We start from the raw sequence: 22,918 nt of genomic DNA, 5'->3' as shown, positions 1-22,918 counted from the left end.
AATCCTAATGCATTTAATCCTCCCAATAATCCTAAAGGTAGGTACTATTTTTTTTTTTTCTGTCCACACCATGCAGCATGTGGGATCTTAGTTGCCCAACCAGGGATCCAACCCGTGCCCCCTGCAGTGGAAGCATGGAGTCTTAACCACTGGACCACCAGGGAAGTCCCAGGTAGGTACTACTTTTATAGCTCTTTATAGATAAAGAAACTGAGGCACAAGACATTAAGCAACTTGCCCAATATCACACAGCTAGTAAGTGGTAGAACCTGGAGAGCAACCCAAGCAGTGTGGCTCATAATCATTGTTATATTGGAAGTACAGTAGCCCCCTCCCCTTTATCCATGAGGGATACATTCCAAGAACCCCAGTGGAAGCCCAAAAACGTGGATAGTACTAAACCCTATATATGCTGTGTTTTTTCCTATACCTACATACCTACGATAAAGTTTAATTTATAAATGAAGTTAACAACAGTAACTAATAGAATAGAGCAATCACAACAATATACTGTTATAAAAGTTATGTGAATGTGATCCTTCTCAGAATATCTTATGGTACAAATTTAATGCCTTTAATGCCTTTTCCATCTTAACTGAGCATTTATTACACACTGCGGCTGTAGCTTTTGCAGTTTAAGGTGCTGCAGCAACACTAGCACACATTTCTTTTTCCTTCTTCACAACTTCACATCTAGAAGATTTGTTCTTACCATATATCTTAGCAACCTCAGCTGACAATTTTTTTCCTTATTAAGTAGAGAACTTTCACCTTTTCAATTAAAGAAAACACTTTATGGCTTCTCTGTGGTATATCCAAATTGCCAACATCACTACTCTTTCATTTGGGGGTCATTTTTAAGTAAAGTAATGGTGACTTGAACACAAAAACAGTCAATCTGATAACCAAGATGCTACAAGTGACTAATGGGCAGGACACGCAGGACAAAGGGATGATTCAAGTCCCAGGTGGGATGGAGCAGACGGCACAGGATTTCATCATGCTACTCAGAGCAGCACGAAATTTAGAACTTATGAATTGTCTATTTCTGGAATTTCCATTTAATATTTTCAGACCTCAGTTGACCATGTGTAACTGAAACTGAGGACAGTTGGGATACTACTTGCATTTATTATGAACTCAAAAATCCTTTATTATTATCCTAACAAAAGTGAGGTGGCTTAATAAAAATAACTGTGTGTCAGGTGCCATACTAAGTGCTTATATATGTTGTTTCATTTAAATCTCACAAAAACTTTTGTAAGAAAGGGATTACAAGTACAATTGAATAGGTGAGAAACTGAGTTTTAGCTGTTCAGTTTGTATTTTCTCATGCTACACACTGCCTCCCTGATAAGAACAAAAATAAAATATACAATATTGAGGATTATAATACCATACAGGGAGACCAACTGATACAAATTACCTTGCATCTCTAACAATGGGCATTAACACACTCATTTGATTATATGTTCTACAATTAATTATTTTAATAAGGGGTGTTCTAATGAAAATAAGATGACATAAAATCTATTTATGATATCCTCCCTCTGTCCTCCAATTTTTGATTGGCTGAAATAAGAAAGTCTGAAACACATATTCAACTCACCTATTCTCTTTGGACACAGGTCAGAGAAACTTGAGTCCTACAGCCTACAAGAGGGGAGGGGGCAGCACTAAACTGTGGGCAACATGTAGAGGATATGGCCTCTACCTCCAGGATTCTCCCTCTCCCCAGTCTCCTGTGTGAGAATTCTAAGAGGGGCACCAATGTGAACACCCTCCAAAGGCTAGGAACAGGAGCTCCAGGAGGGCTGACAATTTGGGCTCAGGGATGGGGCAAGGGTAGATTCAGAAGGATGGGATTAGTATTGGGTAATGAGTGTGCTGCTGTTTCAAGAGTCTAGATGACTAGAGTTTATGACCCTGTGACAGATGTACAGCCCTCTCTCTACCCAGCCCAGTCTGGCAAATACATGGAAGAAAACAGACTAACCCTGTTCTCAATGGGCAGCCAAGAAGCCACGACCCATAAAATTTTTAATTGCTAATACTGCCTGCCCATTGAGGCTGAGGCTGAATAGGAAGTTTGAAGAAGTTTTTTTTTTTTTTTTTAACCATTGGAAAATCTAAATGTACATCCCTTGTGGATTATCAAACAAAAATACAGACTTCAAAACTTGAGGGTTTGGGGTTTTTTTCTGTTTTGTGTGGTTTAAACTGTAAAATGTAATTCTCAAATGAAGATAATCATCTGGTCTGCAGTTAGAAGAATGAAATCAACAGTGAAAGCAAAGCACAAATAAAGAGACAGGCAGAGAATCCCACTGTGGTTTGGGTTCCTGCCTCCAGCTGCTTCTCTGCTCTCTGTGGTTTGGCACTTTTACCCTCCTTGAACTCTGTGAAGTCATAAACCCTCTATTTTACCTACAACAGTGGTGAGCTGGATTTCTCTGCTAACAATCAAACTAATACACTATTTAAACACCAGCCAGGCACCAAAAGAAAACAGGAGTCTAAACCTGAATTAGAAAGTTCCTGAGGACTGGGCCTGGGAGGCAAATGGAGGTGTAAGGGAGATTTCCTGTGAGTCATGTGAGTCTTTCAACACTCCACAGGCCTCAAACCAGAAAAACTCATTCCCCTCCTTAAACTGACTCATTTGCTCCTAATTTACACCTCCCAACTCTCAACTACTCTCAGCCTTTTCAACTGAACCCCCACTATCAGGCAAGGAGAAGTAAATGAGCATTAGTGGAGAACCTGATACAAGCCCCAATGTTTTCAACTCTCTGGTGGTATCTTTAAAATCTATATAAATTGCATTGTGTATAGAGACACTATTTAATATAAAAGTAATAGCAAAATATGGGTATTTCACAGGTAATATGAGTATTTCTCAAAAGTGGAAACAAATAAGGCCAATAAACATACACAGAGACCCAGCTTCATTAGTGATCAGGGATATGCAAATTAAGAGATACTCTTTTACATTCATCTGACTGTCAAAAATTTTAAAGTCTGATAATATCAAGTGTTAGAAAGGTTATTTGTTTCACAGGACCTCTCATACTCAGCTAGTGGGAGTGTAAATTGATACAACCACTTTGGAAAAAGTTTGGCATTATTTTATAAAGTTGAACAATCACATACCCTATAATCCAGTAATTCCCCTCCTAGATGTATGTATATGTGCATGTGTGTGTATAAAAGAAGCTCTTACAAGTGATCAATAGGAGCCATGTAGAAGAATGCTCACTGTTCACTATTGCAAAAAACAGAAAAAAGCCCAAATGCCCATCAACAGAATGAGTAAATAAAGTGTGGTATACTCACAGGAAAGAACATTATATGAAGCAAAAGGGAGTGTGTTGCAGCATAAGGTAACAATATGGATGAAAGTTAGCAATGGGTAAAAAAATCCCAACAGATTATATATAGAAATACATAGAGGTACCAAACTATATCAAAATGAGAGCAAGGAAATGGTGAAAGGAGGATTCAGGATGGTGATTATCTTTGGTTGGGGAAGAAGGGATATGAAGGAGGAGATGACTAATAGGTAGATTAAAATTACCTTTAAGGCTGGTTGTAGGTATACAGGAACTTACTGCACACAAAAAAATTAACTTATTCATGGGCCAACAACGAAAGGGTGTCATGAGCCAGGGATTATGATTAATCCACTTCTGTGCAACTGAAATCTAAAAAATAAATTAAATGATGCCCCAGAAAGAGCATTATATTTATCGTGTGACTTTATATACTCTCTGGCACCCCAAGGCGATACAAATAACCCAGAGCAAAAACCCTAGGGGGTAAATTTTCCAAGTCCTTTTTTTTCTGTTTATTGCCCAGCTCATAGGAGGCAGGGTCACCACACTGGTTAGTAGCACAGGCTCTGTGGCCAGACTGACTTGATGGAGGAGATGAAACCTGGTTGCTTTCCTTACTACTGTGTGACTAATCCTGTTAGGGAATACGATTTAACCTCTCAGTGCCTCAGCTTCCAAATGTGTTCAGTAGGCTGGCAATGATAGTATAATACTTACTGCAGAGTATTATTGTAAGGATTACATGAGTTAATTCACATGAGGTGCTGGAATAGTGAAGTTGCTCTAGGTATACTAAGTAAACTTTACTCAACAAAGATTAGCTTTTATTATTTTTTTTATCTCTGGCTTGATACCACAGTGAAAAGCTTAAGAAATATTCTCCTAAACTCTTTTGTTCAGTACTGCTCCGGGAAGCTCTAAGCTTCAAGCTCTCAATAATACTAGCCTCAAGCTCTCAGTAGGATTTGTTGGACTGAAAAAACTGAGTTAAAACGTTCCTTAAATACTCTGGTTTCCAAGAAATGACTAGAAAGAAGTTTGGGACTCAAAGGTGGTTTCTCATGGAATCTTTCTCTGCATCATTAGCATAAATAACCAAGTTTTTGTGACATATTACTTATCTGATGACTTTAATTAACATAGACTCCTGTAACCATCCAAAAAAATGTCCCAAAATTTGTGGACTTAAAGTTTTTATAATTTATTAAAATAAAAACCATTTAAATCTTTATACAGGGCCTATTTATACTTTCACTACGAGCAATTCTAAGAAACTGGGTTACCTGGTTTCTACAGCATTAACAGGTTAGAAGTCATAATTTAGTAAGAATGCAGACTTTCAGAGATATGCTCAGTAATACAGAAAAAAATCATGTGTGAAAACTGTCAGAAAGAAGTCAGAAAAAAATAAGACAAAAAATTAACCTCTGATTATATTACAACCACTCAGAATAATAATTTTAATCATCATAATCATCATAATGGGGCTTCCCTGGTGGCGCAGTGGTTGCAAGTCCGCCTGCCGATGCAGGGGACACAGGTTCATGCCCCGGTTTGGGAAGATCCCACATGCTGCAGAGCGGCTAGGCCCGTGAGCCATGGCCGCTGAGCCTGCGTGTCCGGAGCCTGTGCTCCGCAACGGGAGAGGCCACAACAGTGAGAGGCCCGCGTTCCGCAAAAAAAAGAAAATCATCATAATGATGATCCTGAATCATGAAGAAAAGGTGATATGTTGAATGCACTTTGTTTATTAGAAGGCAAGTAGTCTCATATATCTGTTTTAAATATACCATGAAGACTTCTAAATAATGGGTTTTTTTCCCTTGGTAAAATCTCCAGGATTAGTTGCAAATGGACCCACTAAGTAATTCAATGGGTTGGCCTACCCTAGAAAGTTGTTTGATACAAACCAATTAAATGTTGAAGAACTGCTGCCCAAAATTATGAATAAATTAATTAACAGAAGTGAGTAATCCATTACATAAACAGTGTCATTTTAATTGGGTTTAAAAGTAAATTTTAATACTTTAAAAGAGTGGGTCATAAATTTTCTGTAAAATTCACCTGCATGAAATGATTCATTTTCTCTGATGTTCCTCAGTAAATAATAATATAAGGAAGCTTTATAACTTTTTAACAAACTTACCAAAACTTATATACACAAGCAGTTACCTTGAGAGCCAGTTCGCTTCTTCCACAGCTATGGCTAGTGAAAATTACCTTTTTTGTCATAATATGGTAAATGTAACGAGTTAGGAAACAGGTAACTGAAGGGCATAGAGGAAGGGCATCCAACAGAGTGCAGCAAGGAGCCAGGGAAGAAGACTGCCTGACTTGATTCTGTCTACAAAGAGTCTTTAAGCAGCCATGAGGTCAGATAGGAAGGCATTCAAGAAGGGAGGTACAGGTGTAAAGATGCAGACAGCAAGGGACTCAGAGGCATGCCGTTATTGCTGGGCCGCCACATGAGAGATGGATGTTCTGGGAGATAAACTTGGAGAGGGAAGTGGGCCAGTGATAGGGGGCCTTACAGTTCACGTCAAGAACCTTGAGTTCTCACAAAAGGACAAATATTGCATGATTCCACTTATATAAGAGATCTAGAATAGTCAAATTTGTAGAGACAGAAAGTAGAATGGTGGTTACCAGGGGCTGAGGGGAGAGGGGGATGCAGAGTTAGTGTTTACACAGGTTCAGAGTTTCTGTTTGGAATAATAAACAAATTCTGGAAATGGAGAGCGGTGATGGTTGCACAACATTTTGAATATACTTAATGTCACTTAAAATGCTTAAAATGGTAAATTTTATGTTATATATATTTTACCATAATAAAAACCACTAAAAATATAATAATTGTGTTCAGGTAAAGAAGAAAATGAAGGAGGGAGGAGGGGAACAACAGCCAGAAGCAGTAGCAACAGCCACAGCTTGAGCTCCATCCAGTAACCAGTGGCTCTCAGTCTTGTTTTAGCTGCAGAACCCTTTCTTCAAACATCTTGCACAGAAGCCCAACTATAAACCAGGCTAAGCAACAGACTGGTGGGGGCCAGAGGCCAGCCCAGGAGCCACCAGCGTCTGTTTCCTAACTTGCCCCCATAATGGACCCAGAGGAGTCTCCAGGGAACCCCAAGAGCTCCCTCAATTTGCAAACCACTGATGCAGGTGATGGGAGGAAGCCAAAAGGTTTCGGCCTGAACATGATGCAGTGAGATTTCTGAGACAGTACTGTAAAACAGTCTGGTTTGGAATCAAATGAAACTATTTCAACTCTGCCTCTCACTAACCATGTGCCCTCAGGCAAGTTACTTCTATGCTATAAAGGGACTAAAAAAACTTTTTATATAAGGACTGATGAAATGTTAGTAGGATACCTTGATAGGTGGTAAATTCTCATTTGATGGCAGCTATTGGTACCCTTTAATTTTATTTGACATTACTGTGGTTCCTGTGAAATAAGATGATTTAGGGTAGGTGGAGGCATGGATGGAAGCTACGACAAAAGTCCAAGTAATGATAAAGGCCTAAACTGAAGTAGTGATAATAAGGATTGGAGGGGAAGGTGGACTCCAGAAATATTCTGGAAATGCTGTCAAGATGGGAAATAAGCACTGGCAGCCATCTCATATTCCTCCAAATCAACCTGAAGAAAGGAGCAGAGATAAGCAGGAATAACCCAAAGGTTATTCCTAGAACTGGTCTGGGGGAGGGACAGGACTATACCCGGGGCACAGAACAGCCAGAGGCCAAGTGGAAGGCTTTTAATGTCAACCCTTACCTCTCCCCTACATTGCATTACTGCCTATCCCTTTAACAACTTCCTGCAGTGTTGAGAAGTTAAAAAGGTTCAGGCTTTCTAGCCAGGAGCCATTCCTCCACCCACCTCCCTCCAAGCTCCTAGGGCTAATGGGTTACAACCTAGAAAGACTGCCTCCTCCTTCTTCCAGAGCAGCTGGTGATAAAGCCATGGTCACAGAACAGCCTGATGGAGGGGTGCCAAACAAAAGCAATCAACAGTGGTTTTGTAATGCCCAAGGATTCTCCATTCTGGGATTCATCCCCTCCCTTCTACCTAAAGCCACCTGGAGGGACTTGGCCAGGCCTGGCCATTGACTCTTCCCCAGTACACAAGGGCACATGTATGAGAATGCTCATCAGTGTTGTTTGTGGCTGGGAGTTGGAAACTATCTGAGTGTCCATCACTGAAGGACCATGGAACCACAGATAGTTAGAAACAACAGGCTAGATCAGTGATTCTCAACCAGGGTCATTTTGTCCCCCAAGAAACATCTGACAATGTCTGGAAAGATTTTTGATTATCACAACTCAGAGGTAAGGAGGTGGAGAGAGTGCTATACTAGCATCTAGAGGGTAGAGGCCAGGGATACTGCTACATCCCACGATGTACAGGCCAGCCCCCAGAGCAAAGAATTATTTGACCCAAAATGTCAATAAGGCTGAGATTGAAAAACGATGGAGTAGAGGAACAAAACATGACTGGGTCATAAACATATAGTGCTGAATAGAAAAAAAAATTTTTTAAGAGATGTGATCTATTATAAAATTCCTATTTTGAATTAAGGATTCATATAGTCACATCTGGTATTCATTGTGTATGTATTTGCAAGGTAAGCGCTACACTTGGCAGAGAATACAATTGTGACCAAAACTAGATTGGATTCCTTACCTCCTGAAGTCTAGTAGAAGAGGCAGATATTAATTAATTTTGCAAATTTAAAGGGGAAGGGAGAAGATATTTTGGAGACTGGTAGGATCTAGAGCTCCCTAATCCCTCACTTGCAAAGGCCACAGAAAGTTCTTCAATTTACAGTACCTTTCAGGAGGGCTACATACCGGCTTAGGATTGTGTTGTGCACACAGTGAGTGCTCAATAGATGTTTGTTGAGTGAATAGATGAAGGCTGTACAGTTAAACACCACTAAATGACTCCTTCCAAATTTCTGCGCCTTAACCTTTGAAATGAGGAAACCAAACAGAAAAGAAGAACCAAAGGGCCAGGCCCTTTACTAGACAGTAACAAGGAGTACACGTGTAGACTGACCAAATACTGTTGTTCATTCCTCCTCAAGACTGTGCCCCCCCTCAAACCAAGCTATTTGCAGTTCCTTGAGCAAAATACTCTTTGGCATCTCTAAGCCTGGACTGTCCTTCCTCACCTAGTCCACCTGGAAAACTCATTCATGCGTCAAATTCCCGATCACCTTCTCTGTCGAGCTCCCTCATGCTGGTGGACATGATCTCTGGCCTACTTTGTGCCATCTGTACTTTGTGCTCACCTCTACAGTACTTATCATAACTTCTTTTTTTTATGATGTTTTTATCATAACTTCTTACCATAATTTGATCATGAGTTCTCTGGGAACAGGAACTATATCCTATTCATCTTAATAGCACAGAGACTAGTCTAGAACCTAGAACATCATAGATGCTCAAGGTTTATCGAATGAAAGACTGAATGAATGAATACATGTCCTGCACTGTACTACGAAAAGAATGGGATAAAACCTATGCCCTCAAAAAGCTTACCATCTATTTGATGGGAAAAGGACAAATATGTGAAATAATAATTAACAATTTTTGCTAGAGATATAAATTTGATAGTCATTATAATAAACATGCATTTTTTCATATTTGAATTAGAGTATACATTAGGATATAATCTGCTAGATAGTATCCATACGATTAAATAAATATCCTCAGGTATTCCTGGAAATCCATATCCTCCTATCGTAGTATTTGTCATTTGAGTTGATAGCAATAAGTGACAAAAGCTGAAATTACAAGCAGAATCTACTTGGAAACATAGAGTGCTCATTATCATGAATGCCTGGCATGTAGTGGGTCCTCAATAAATTTTTATTGAACGAGTGACCTGATATTCTTAATCATAGAGAAAAAGTTATCTGTCTACTACTGAGGCAGGCATATCAGGAGTTGGTGTTACCTAGAATATATCCCTCTCATAATGAAAACAGAACCAGCTCAAGGTCCTAAACTTTTCCTCTGTTATTTAGTACCCAGTTGCCAAAAGAGGTATTATTGCCCCCTTTTGGTAAAACAAGTAGAAACCAGTTGTGTGGTCACAAACTATTCCTTTATATCCTATCCATATAGTGATAACACATCTACTTACCAACCTCTCTCCATCCCATAACGGTTAGGGATTCATGGAGCTAAACTCAAATTTAGGGGATGAGTTTTAATACTGAGAGTTTAAAATACTGAATATAAGAAGTCCTGGATATCAGGTAAACTGCATTTTTCTGATTGCTGGGTTAGACAAGGAGAAACTGCAAACAAGAATTCATGTTTGGATGGTTGCCAGAGGTAGGACTGAAAATCTTAATGAACAAAAGAGCTCAGCCAACCAAAAAAACAAAAAAGCTCCAGCCCAAGACCCTCAGAATAAAGATCAATAAAGGGAAGACTGTAGAGAGTATGGCAGAATGGAAAGGAAGCCTCAAGAACCTTAGTCATCCCTCATTCATTCATTTATGGGGTTGTGGGAAATACAAAAATTTAAAAGACTTGATTTCTGCTGTTAAGGACTTCGTCCATCAGGAATGCAAGATACACATAAATAGCTATCACACAGGGAAGAAAGTAAAAATCCATAAGGGAGGCACAAAGAAAGTCTGTTCAGAGACAGAAGAAATCTTCTATCTAGGAAGCTATCAGATGTTCCTGGTAAAACATACCAGATTTTGAAAATATTAGAGCATTAGGAAAAAAACAATTATTGCTAATCCTTGTTATGTCTTGCTCAACTATTCCACCATATTGTCTGTCTCCTCATCAGGGTTGCTTCTCATCTCCTGAAGCAACACCACATCTTCCTATCACCCAGGAATGGAGGGCTGATGGTGGGTGTAAACTAACCCATGCATAGTACCATGAACAAGGCTGTCTGCCACTCCTGCGTAATCAGCCACTTAATCTCCACAATAACCCAACAAGGTAGGTACTGTTATTATCCCCATTCTACAAGTAAGAAAAGTGGGGCACAGAGAAGTTAAGTGACTTGCCCAAGGTCACCTAGCTGGTAAGTGGCACAAAAACAGGATTTGAGTCCAGAATCTGTACCCTTAGACATTACACTACACTGCCTCCCAGCTGAGAACTTATGGCTAAATTTATCAGACATACTGTATATAGCTGGATAATACAAGGTGATTTTTGGCCCTTTAAACACACACAGCTATTTAAAACTTATTTACATGAAAAAATACATACACCATTATTGATCTAGTTTTGAATATAGTATGACTTTTTAAGACAGTTTTCACAACCTTTAAAGGAAAATTCACTTTGTTAACCTTAAAAAAAAAAAAAAAAGGGTGCCAGCGTCCAGGAGTAGTTAAGCCCAGTTTAGACTGGGGCTGGCAGGCGCCACCCCTTACAGGTCATCGCATGGCCTTGGGGAAATTGCTTAGCCTTCTTTGTTTCTCCATCAGCAAAGCAGGGATAACAACAGTGCCATCTCATAAAATGGTATGGATTAAATGATAGTATCCATATAAATCGCTAAGCACAGTACGTGACATAGTGAATGCTCAGTGAACGTTCGCTTTCATTATTCAGATCCTGAGTTATCTGTATTTCCAGGATGCGAGTCGTCCAGTAACCACAGAAATGCTTTCCCTGTCCCAGAGTCTCTGCCGATCCCTTGAGCACATTTCTCTCTATTTTCCACGTAACACAGTGACAAGAGAAGCAGGCTTCCCTGGACCTCAGACCCGAAGGTGGCTACGTCGCCTCGCTCAGCCCGGGAAAGAGGCAGGCTCTGGATTTCCTCGGGGCGGCACCACAAAACTCAACACAGACTTCTCACTTGGGTGAACTCAACTGTTAGTGAGGGATCACCCGCCCACTCTGCCGGGCTCCGCAGCAGGGAATGTGGGCACCGGCGGCAGGAAGAGGAGCTCACCCACCTACCAAGCCCGAGACTGGGCACCCCTCCTTCACAGCATCCCTGGGGACTTCGTCCCCTCCCCGCTGGGAGGCCACTGGGGATTGACCTAACAATGCCAAGACAGTGAATTTCCCCTCAAATCCTCTGAAATACATCCCCACGATTTCTAAGAGGGAGTCAAGGGAGGGACGCCAGTAAAGGAGGGACTTCATAAAGCCAGTAAACAGCTACATCCCTGCAGCACATGTTCAGCCGCCTGAACCAGCACCCCAGTGCTTGCCGCCGCCACTTGCGAACCCGGGAGCTCCCAGCAGCGCCGGCCGCCCAGCCGGTCGCCGTGCGCGGCCTCCACTCACCAGGTGAAGAGTTTGCCCTTGATCCAGAGCAGCAGGCTGGCGGACTCGCCCGCTGCTCCCTGCGCGTGCGGCTGCGGGCGGGCGGATCCCGCCGGCGAGGTGGCCTCCATGGGAGCCCCGCGGTCTCCGGCGCCCGGAACCCCTAGACGTGCCGGGTCCCGGAAGACGGGAGGCGGTGCCTGTGCTGCCGGTGGCGGCTCGGCTCGGCCAGTGAGTCCGCGCTGCCGGGTTCGCTCGCGTCCTTCTCGCACCGCGGCCGGCGGGCTCCTTCTGCGGCAAATCATTAACTGTCAAGCCCCTAGGGCCAGACAATACATTTGCAGATTGCAACCTGGCACCTCGGGGGGCCAGGAGCAGGAGGAGAAAGGGCGCTTTTTTTTTTCCACCTTGGCAGTCGAGCTTCACTGTTGGTTGACACCCAATATGCATTTCAAGTTCTTATGGTCCCTTATTTAAAATCAGCAAATGAGGTGAATCGAGGTTATGCCAGCGTGTACTAACTTAAGAAGCAGTGATTTAGCTACTGCCTGACCTTTGCTAACTGGGAAGGTCTGGCTGACCCCTCTCTTGACCTAGTCTCCCTCCCTCTGACTAACTTATAAAAGATATTTCCCATCTAATAGAACTGAAGACGCCTTAGTTCTGTGTTTCTTGTTTTCGCAAAACATAGGTAAAATCCTATGTTTCCTATCCGTAAAGGGATGCCGGAAACATGTCTTCTTGGTCCTTGTGGTGTGTCTCCTTCCTTACGGGTGTGTTTGGTTTGTCTTTCAATATTCAGAATTGTCTCTGAGGTGCTAGAGAAGAGTGTCAACCCCTGGCGCTCAGCTAGGGTGTCCTGGGCCTGGGTCACGCCTTCCGATGCTTCTGCGGGCCAAGGAGGGACTAGGAACTGGGGTCCAAAAGTTCCTGACTCACTGACAAAAAGGACGTTGGTGGGTCTGGTAGACTGCTACTTCCGGAAAGGAGATCAGGAAGACAAAAGGAAAGGTGTTGAGACCGTTTTTTTCCTGACCACCTCCTTCCCGGGCAAGGTCCGGGCGGCAGGAGTGGGGAGCAGGCTGTGAGAAGATTCTAAGAAAGAAAATAGATTTTGAAAAATGAAATGTAGCTTTAGGAACCCCAAGTTTAGCAACTACAGAAACTCCAAAATTTAAATGAAATGATTTTTTTTTTAATTGTTTAAGAAGAGAGAAGGTGATACGATAATGGAAGCAGAGCTTGGAGGGATAGCTTTGAAGATGGAGCGGTCTCCACAAGCCAAGGAATAAAGTCAGCCAGTAGAAGTTTAGAGCCTTGAGAAGGAAGTAGCCCTGCCGACTTAAGCCTTAACTGTAGCCCAGTAAAACTGATTTCGGACTTCTGGCTTCCAGAACTGTAGGAGAATAGACTTGTGTTGTTTTAAGCTACTAAATTGGTGGTGACTTGTTGCAACAACCATAAGAAACAATTGCAGATGTAGTATATACACTAACTTGTAAGTGGTCATGAGGTACTGTCAAGTGAAAAAAGTAAGTTGCAGAGTTGCAGAATAATTGTATAATATGATTCCTTTTTAGTAAAAAACACCAAGTAACTTAATATCTTTATATAAACATATACATCTATATGCATATCTTTATGCTCAATTGTGTTTATATGAGCAAAAGAAGGGTGTGAAAGAATACACACCAGGCTTTTTTTTTTTTTTTTTTTTTTTTGCGGTACACGGACCTCTCACTGTTGTGGCCTCTCCCGTTGCGGAGCACAGGCTCCGGACGCGCAGGCTCAGTGGCCATGGCTCACGGGCCCAGCCGCTCCGCGGCATGTAGGATCTTCCCGGAGCGGGGCACAAACCCGTGTCCCCTGCATCGGCAGGCGGACTCTCAACCGCTGCGCCACCAGGGAAGCCCCACACCAGGATATTGATACAGGTTTAAGTTGTGAGGGTGGTGGGAATGGGGGGGAGTTGAGGAGGGGAATAAGGGAGAATTGTTTTATACATCTTTGTTTTGTGTTTTTACTATGGGCATATACTACTTTTGCAATTTGAAAAGTATTCAATTTAGATATTTTTCAGTAAGTCATGTTTGGCTCAACATATTACCCCCACAGGAAAATGGGGCCAGGAAACGTAGTCGACCACTAATGTGGATTCTAAAGTTATGCGCAAAGTTATATGTATTTTCTAAACAGAAAATGCTTCTCAAAAAGCATTGGCAGGCGAACTCTTAACCACTGCGCCACCAGGAGAGATTCCATGCGGGATCTTTTGTTGTGGCGCATGGGCTTTTTGTTGCAGTGTGCGGGCTTCTCTCTACTTGTGGTGCGGGGGCTCTACAGTGCGCGGGATTGGTTGCCCTGTGGCATGTGGGATCTTAGTTCCCCAACCAGGGATCGAACCGGCATCCCTGCGTTGGAAGGCAGATCCTTAGCCACTGGACCACCAGGGAAGTCCCTGAGAGGCATATTTGAATACTAAAAATACCATAATAGTAATGAACTTCAACATTTTTATTGAAAAGGATCAAAAAGAAGAAAAATTCTAAAGCAGATATCAATATTTAAGACTCCCTTAAACTGGAACCAATGTTTAAGATAAACTGAAGTCATTTATAAAAATTTGAAATATAGTGGATTTACAATATTGTGTTAGTTTCAGGTGTACAGCAAAGCAACTCGGTTATATATTTTTTCAGATTATATTCCAATACAGGTTATAACAAGATATCAAATATCGTTCCCTGTGCTCTACAATAAATCCTTGATGCTTATCTATTTTATGTATAGTAGTTTGTATCTGTTAATCCTGTACTCCTCATTTGTCTTTCTCTCCCTCCATCTCCCCTTTGGTAACCATAAGTTTGTTTTCTATGTCTATGAGTCTGTTTCTGTTTTGTACACAGATTCTTTTTTTTTTTTTTTTCTTTTTTGGCTGCACCACGAGGCTTGCAGGATCTTAGTTCCCCAACTAGGGATCAAACCTGTGCCCCCTGCAGTGGGAGCATGGAGTCCTAACCACTGGACCGCCAGGGAATTCCCTAGATTCATTTGTATTATTTTTTAGATTCCACATATAACTGTTATCTTGTAGTATTTGTATTTCTCTGTTTGGCTTACTTCACTGAGTATATCAGTCCATCCATCCATGTTGCTGCACATGGCAATATTTCATTCTTTTTTACAGCTGAGTAATATTCCAGTGTGTGTGTGTGTGTGTGTGTGTGTGTGTGTGTGTGTGTGTGTACCACATCTTCTTAAAGTAATCAACTGTTGATGGGCACTTGGGTTGTTTCCATGTCTTGGCTATTGTAAATAGTGCTGCTATGAACATTGGGGTGCATGTATCTTTTTGAGTTAGACTTTTCATTTTTTCCAGATATATACCCAGGAGTGGAATTGCTGGATCATATGGTAGCTCTATTTTTAGTTTTTTAAGGACACTCCATATTGTTTTCCATAGTGGCTGCACCAATTTACACTCCCACCAACAGTGTAGGAGTATTCCCTTTTCTCCAAATCTTCTCCAGCATTTATTATTTGTAGACTTAGTGATGATAGACATTCTAACCAGTGTGAGGTGATACCTCATTGTGGTTTTGATTTGCATTTCTCTAATAATTAGTGACAATGAGCATCTTTTCATGTCCCTGTTGGCCATCTGTATGTCTTTGGAAATTTTTCTATTTAGGTCTCCTGCTCATTTTTTAATTGGGTTGTTTGGGGTTTTTTGATATTGAGTTATGTATGAGCTGTTTGCATATTTTTGGATATTAACCCCTTATCATTCGCATCATTTGCAAATATTTTCTCCCATTCTGTAGGTTGTTTTGTCTTGTTGATTTCCTTTGCTATGAAAAGCTTTTAAGTTTGATTAGGTCCCATTTATTTTTGCTTTTATTTGTTTTGCCTTAGGAGACTGATCTAAGAAAATATTGCTACAATTATGTCAGAGAAAGTTTTGCCTATGTTCTCTTCCAGAAGTTTTATGGTGTCATGTCTTATATTTAAGTCTTTAAACCATTTTGAGTTTATTTTTGTATATGGTGTGAGGGAGAGTTCTAATTTCATTGATTTACATGTAGCTGTCCAGCTTCCCAACACCACTTGTTGGAGAGGCTATCTTTTCTCTATTGTATATTCTTGCCTCCTTTGTCATAGATTAATTGACCACAGATGCATGGGTTTATTTCTGGGCTCTATATTCTGTTCTATTGATCTATATGTCTATTTTTGTGCCAATACCATGCTGTTTTTTAAAAAAATTAATTAATTTATTTATATATTTATTTTTTTGGCTGTGTTGGGTCTTCATTGCTGTGCGTGGGCTTTCTCTAGTTGATGTGAGCGGGGGCTACTCTTCATTAAGGTGTGCAGACTTCTCATTGTAGTGGCTTCTCTTGTTGCAGAGCACAGCTCTAGGCACACTGGCTCCAGTAGTTGTGGCATGCGGGCTCAGTTGCTCTATGGCATGTGGAACCTTCCTGGACCAGGGCTTGAACCCATGTCCCCTGCATTAGCAGGTGGATTCTTAACCACTGTGCCACCAGAGAAGTCCCAACATCATGCTGTTTTGATTACTGGAGCTTTGTAATATAGTCTGAAGTCTGAACCTGTTATGCCTCCAACTTTGTTGTTTTTCCTCAGGATTGCTTTGGCAATTCTGGCCCTTTTGTGATTCCATATAAATTTTAGGATTATTTGTTCCAGTTCTGTGAAAATTGTCCTGGGTATTTTGATAGGGATTGCATTAAATATGCAGATTGCTTTGAGTAGTATAGCCATTTTAACAATGTAAATTCTTCCAATCCAAGAGCATGGGATATCTTTCCATTCCTCTGAATCATCTTCAATTTCCATGATCAATGTTTTATAGTTTTCAGTGTATAGGTCTTTCATCTCCTTGGTTAAGTTTATTCCTTGGTTTTGTTTTGTTTTGTTTTTGTTTTTGGACACAATTCTAAAAAGGATTATTTTCTTTTACTTTCTCTTTCTGATATTTTGTTATTAGTTGTAAAGAATTGCAGCAGAGTTCTGTATATTAATCTAGTATCCCACTATCTTGCTGAATTTATTTATTAGTTCTAACAGTTTTTGTGTGGAGACTTTAGGGTTCTCTATATGAAGTATCATGTCATCTTCAAATAGTGACATTTATACCTCTTCCCTTCCAATCTGTATACTATTTATTTGTTTTTCTTGTCTGGCTGCTGTGGCTAGGACTTCTAATACTATGTTGAATAGAGGTAGTTAGTTGGGCATCCTTGTCTTGTTCCTGAATTTAGCAGGAAGGCTTTCAGCTTTTCACCATTGAGGATTATGTTGGCTGTGCGTTTGCCATAAATGGCTTTTATTATGTTGAGATACGTTCCCTCTATGCCCATTTTGGTGAGAGTTTTTATCATGAATGGATGTTGAATTTTGCCCAATGCTTTTTTTTTTTTTTTGCATCTATTGAGATAATCTTGTGGTTTATGTCTTTCCTTTTGCTAATGTGGTGTATCACATTGATTGATTTGCTTATGCCAAACCATTCTTGCATCCCTGGAGTGAATCCAAATTGATCATGGTGTATGATCTTTTTAAGTATTGTTGGATTTGATTTGCTACTATTTTGTTAAGGATTCTGTATTCATCAAGGATATTGACCTGTAATTTATATTTTTTTGTAGTGTCTTTGTGTGGTTTTGGTATCAAGGTGATAGTGGTTTCACAGAATGAATTTGGGAGCGTTCCCTCCTCTTCCATTTTTTGGAATTGTTGAAGAAGGATAGGTATAAGTTTTTCTTTTTACGTTTGGTACAATTCCCCAGTGAAGCTGTCCCGTCCTGGGCTTTTGTTTGCAGGGAGTTTTTTATTACAGACTCTATTTCACTGCTAGTGATCAGTCTGTTCAAACTATCTGTTTCTTCTTGACTCAATTTTGGCAGGCCGTATGTTTCTAGAAATTTGTCTATTTCTTGTAGGTAGTCCTATTTGTTGGCATATAACTGTTCATAGTATTCCCTCATTATTTTTTGTATTTCTGTGGCATCAGTTATTATTTCTCCTCTTTCATTTCTTATTTTGTTTTTATTTTTTTGGGGGGTCATCTCTCTTTTCTTCTTGGTGAGCTTAGCTAGAGGTTTGTTGATTTCATTTACCTTTTCAAATAACCAGTTCTTGTTTTTACTGATATTTTCTATTGCTTTTTAATTTCTATTTTATTTATTTTCTCTCTGATCTTTATTATTTCCTTCTTTCTGATGACTATGGGCTTTTGGGTTTTTGTTTTTTCTTTTTCTAATTCTTTTAGGTGGTAAGTTAGGTTGTTTATTTGAGATTTTCCTTGTTTCTTCAGGAAGGCCTGTATCACTATGAACTTCTCTCTTAGAATTGCTTTTGTTGCCTCCCATAAATTTTATAAGGTTGTGTTTTCATTTTCATTTGTCTCAAGGTATTTTCTGATTTCTTCTTTGATTTCATCATTGACCCATTTGTAGTAGCATGTTGTTCACTATCCATGTGTTTATTCTATTCCCAGTTTTCTTTCTGTGTTAATTTCTAGTTTCATACAGTTATGTTCAGAGAAATTTCTTGAAATAATTTCTATCCTTTTAAATTTGTTGAGATTTGTTTTGTGACCTAGTATGTGCTCTATCCTAGAGAAGGTTCCATGCATACTTGAAAAGAATCTGTATTTTGGTTTTGTTTTCATTTTTGTTTTTGTTTTTTTTTGGATGTAGGATCTTGTAGATATAAATTAAGTCCAACTGGTCAATTGTGCCATTTAGGATCTCTGTTGCCTTATGATCTCTCCATTGATGTCAGTAAGGTGTTAATGTCTCTTACTATTATTGTATTATGGTCAATTTCTTCCTGTATGTCTGTTAGTATTTGCTTTGTATAGTTAGGTGCTCCTATATTGGGTGCATATATGTTAATGAGTGTAATATCCTCTTCTTGTATTGATCTCTTTATCGTTAGATAATGCTCTTCTTTGTCTTTTTTATGGCCTTGGTTTTAAAGTCTATTTTGTCTGATATGTTTATTGCTACCCTCACTCTCTTGCCATTTCCATTTGCATGAAATATCTTTTTCCATCCCCTTACTTTTAGTTTGTGTCTTTCACCCTGAAGTGAGTCTCTTGTAGTCAGCATATCATAGTTTCTTGTTTTATTATCTAATCTGCCACTCTGTGTCTTTTGATTGGAGCATTTAGTCCATTGACATTTAAAGTAATTATTGATAGGTATGTACTTATTGCCATTTTAATCCTTGTTTTCCAGTTGTCTTTGTAGTTCTCTTTTGTTGTTCTCCTTGTTTTTCCTTTTGTGGTTTGATGATTTTCTTTTGTAGTATGCTTGAGTTCTTTCCTTTTTGTTTTTTGTGAATGTATTGTATGTTTTCTATTTGTGCTTACCATGGAGTTCAAGTATGTTGACCCATAACTATATCTATTTTCTTTAAACTGATAGTCATTCAAGTTAAAACACAGTCTAAATGATCTACATTTTTATCCTCCTTTCTCCCACATTTTGTGACTTTGATGTCCTATTTTAAACCTTCATGCTTATGTTTTTACTATTAAATGTAGTTAAAAGTTATTTTACAATTTTTAAAGTTGTTTTTTAATCTATGTTCTGGCTTATTTAAGTGATTTTCAACCTTTTATATGTTTGCCTTTCCTATTGTGATTTCCCCTTTCCCGTAGACTCTTGCTTCTTTTCTATTTAGAGAAGACCCTTCAATATTTCTTTTGGGGTAGGTTAAGTATTGCTGAATTCTTTTAGTTTTTGCTTCTCTGAGAAATTATTTCTTTCTCCTTCTATTCTAAATGATAATCTTGCTGGGTAGAGTACCGTAGGTTGCAGGTTTTTCTCTTTCAGGACTTTAAATATATAATGCCACTCCCTCCTGGCCTATAAAGTTCCTGCAGAGGAATCAGCTGATAGCCTTATGGGGATTCCCTTTTAACTGACTCTTTGTTTTTCTCTTGCTGCCTTTATAATCCTCTCTATCTTTAACTTTTGACATTTTAATCATGATATGTCTTAGTGTGAGTCTGTTTAGGTACATCTGTTTTGGGGCCCTCTGTGCTTCCTATACCTAGATATCTGTTTCCTTCTTCTTTAAGTTTGGGAAGTTTTCAGCTATAATTTCTTCAAATACATTTTCAATCCCCTTCTCTCTCTCTTTTCCTTCTGAAACCCCTATTATGCGTAGGTTGGAATGCTTTATATTATCCCATAGATCTTGTATGTTACTTTCTTCTTTTTTTTTTTTTTAATTTGTCTTTCTGTGTACTGTTTGGATTGGGTGATTTCCATTATTCTGTCTTCCAGATCACTTGTTAGTTCTCCAGTGTCATTTAGTCTGCTACTTATTGCTTCTCTATTGGTTTTTATCATGACAATTGAATTGTCTGTTTTTGATTGGTTCATTTTTTTGGTTTCTAATTCCTTGTTAAAGTGATCTGCATTTCCATTGAAAATCTTTTAAATTCATTTAGAATTTTTATTACCTCATTTTTGAACTCAGGGTCTAGTAGACTGGTGAGGTCTGTTTCATTCATTGTTTTTTCAGGAGATTTCTCTTATTCTTTTAATTGGGAGTAGTTCCTCTGCCTTTTCATTTTACTTAACTTTTTCTGTCTCTGAATTTAAGAGAACCAGTTATCTACTCTGGTCTTGAAGGGGTGTTTTTATGTGGGGCCATCCCTATGTAGACTGTGTGTGTCCAGTATTTTTTGTGTGAGGGCTGGTTTTGTTATGGATGCCGTGCAGAATGGGTGTGGTTGGTGTTAGGGGATTTAAACCTTGTGCAGGAATGAGGCAGGGCTTCCTCTGTGCTCTGTTGCTATCACAGCCCTGTCAGGGGCAAGTTCTGCTCCCCAGTTTTTGGAATAGAAGCCCTGAGGCTCAGGTTCTATCAGGCTCCATTGCCCTTGAGTGCAAGGCCTGCCACAAAGGATGTGATTGCTGAAGGAAGTGAAGCCCATATGATCACAGAGGACCTATGTGCCACCTGTGTAGCATCTGTGGTTCCACTCAGAAGCAGCCGAATGTTGCATCTCTTTTTCTCTTGTGTTCATCCCAGATCTAGTGCAAGGCTGTGGTTTGGAGTAGCATTGTGACTACACAGGGCACAGAGGTTCAGGGCATTGTGACTGCAGGAATTAAGGTGGCTCTGCTGCCCCGAGATCTGGGCTGCCTCTGCGGCAGACTTCTCCCAGGACTTGTCTGCTCCAGATCTATTGTAAGCTGTGGTATGGAGTGGGCAGGGCCTAAGTGCCCTCACTGGAAAACAAACCATTGAGTACTCCTGCCCATGGCTTGTCTGCCCAAGATGCAGAGCTTAGCCACTGTGCCCTCTTGTGGTACTGCCCTGTGCATACACTGAAGATGTTCAGGGCAGCCCCTCCCCACCTTGTGCACATGCTGACAATGGGCTCCAAGGTTCACCTGGATCACACCTCAGGTGCCCTAATATGTCTCCACATAGCTAGACAAAATCTTTGCCCAGATCTTTTGCCAGGCTGTGGTGTGGAGTGAGCAGGGCCAGAGTGTTGTGCCTTGGAATTGATAAGTGCAGCGAAGCAGCAGCTGCCAATGCAATGCTCTTTCTGCCCTGATTGTTAACAAGCCAGCATGTGTGCACTCCTCACAAATAAAAACCAGGCTTCTCCAGCCCTTCTGTCTGTCTCAGCAGATTTCCCAGCAGGCAAGAGGCCTTGCAGGCAAGACCCTAGGACTGGGATGCTCAGATTGTGGGTTGACCTGCTCACTTCCCAGAATGAGGGTCCCCCTGTGTGGACCTTCTCTTCCTTACAGATCCCTCCCAGGGGCTTAGGTCCAACCTGATGCCTTTTTTTCATCCTATCCAATTATGTGGCAATCTTTCCTGCAGCTTTTGTTGTATAGGAGTTCTGTCAGTTTTTCCAGTTAGTTTTCCATGAGAATTGTTACACATGTAGATGTATTTTTGCTGTGTTTGTAGGGGGGAGGTGAGCTCCATGACCTCCTACTATGCCATCTTGATCCCCCTAATTCCTGAAGTCATTTTTATGAAAAGTAAATGGGAACTTTCCAAGTGTAATCTGTATTTAAGTTCATCTCAAAGCCCATATTTTAAAAGCCTTATTTGAATACAATGGAATATTATTCAGCCATAAAAAGAAATACTGCCATTTGCAACAACATGAATGAAATTCAAGGGCATTATGATAACTGAAGTAAGTCAGACAGAGAAAGACAAACTTTGCATGGTCTTAAAATAATTCCACTATGTGGAATCTAAAAAAGTTGAACTAACTCATAGAAACAGAGTAGAATGGTTGTTACCAGGTGCTGGGGGAAATGGGGAGATGTTGGTCAAAGAGTACAAACTTTCAGTTATAAGATGAATAAGTTCTGGGGATATAATGTACAGCAAGGTGACAAGTTACCAATACTTTATTGTAAACTTAAAATCTGCTAAGAGAGTAGATCTTAAATGTTCTCACCACCCACAAAAAATGGTAACTATGTGAGGTGATGGATGTGTTAACTAACCTTAATGTGGCAGTCGTTTCACAATATATACATATATCAAATCATCGCATTGTATGCTTTACTCATACAAACTTCTTTGTTAATTATATCTCTGTAAAGCTGGGAGAAAACCCTTATTTTAAAAGATCTTGGGACTTCACTGGTGGTCCAGTGGTTAAAATTCCATGCTTCCAATGCAGGGGGCCCAGGTTCGATCCCTGGTCAGGGAACTAAGATCCCACAGGCCGCACAGCAAGGCCAAAATATTAAAAAAAAAATTTTTAAGTAAAAGATCTTGTTTGTAGGGTCTACTAAATATATACTATTGCCACTACTATTGTCTGAATCTTTTTTCCTGAGATAGTCCAACCTCTGAAATAATTAGTTAAGCATCGGTGAAAAGGAAACAGACGTGGGGTTGAACCAAAAAAAATTTTTTTTAAATAAGGGAACCAAAAAATCATCTGAAGAAATTTAAAGTATGTAATTAACCATAACTATACCTTATTGTTTAGTTACATGGTTTTAAATACCATCCATAGGCTGACAACTCCCAAATTTTTAACTCCAATACTGGTGTCCCCAGAGCTCCAGATTCATATATCTAACTGCTTACTTGACATTTCCATGAGGAAATCTTAAAGGCATCTCAAAAGTGGCCCAAACAAAACTCTTTGTTTCCCCATTTCCTACTCTTTTCCCATTCACTCCCATCCCAGTATAGAGAACCTCAATCAGTTCTCAAGCTAAGAATCCTCCTTTTCTCTTATCCTCCCCATTCAATCCAATAGCCAGTCTTTTTCCATT

The 22,918-nt window shown here is 40.1% G+C and overlaps 1 protein-coding gene across 1 annotated transcript in view; it reads right to left on the bottom strand.

The window, feature by feature from the left end:
- Positions 1 to 11,907, bottom strand: part of SLC35F2 (solute carrier family 35 member F2) — a 49,910-nt gene extending 38,003 nt beyond the window's left edge. Inside the window, exon 1 of the mRNA XM_019920529.2 lies at positions 11,622 to 11,907. Within this exon, the coding sequence (XP_019776088.2) occupies positions 11,622 to 11,905 (284 nt within the window). The 5' untranslated portion in view covers positions 11,906 to 11,907. The remainder of the gene's footprint in view (positions 1 to 11,621) is intronic.
- Positions 11,908 to 22,918: the final 11,011 nt, after the last annotated feature.

The sequence above is a fragment of the Tursiops truncatus genome, chromosome 8 (genome assembly GCF_011762595.2).
Source record: "Tursiops truncatus isolate mTurTru1 chromosome 8, mTurTru1.mat.Y, whole genome shotgun sequence".
Taxonomy (NCBI): Eukaryota; Metazoa; Chordata; class Mammalia; order Artiodactyla; family Delphinidae; genus Tursiops; species Tursiops truncatus.
The sequence above is the reverse complement of the archived record's forward strand: the minus strand, read 5'-3'. Positions and strand labels throughout refer to the sequence as shown.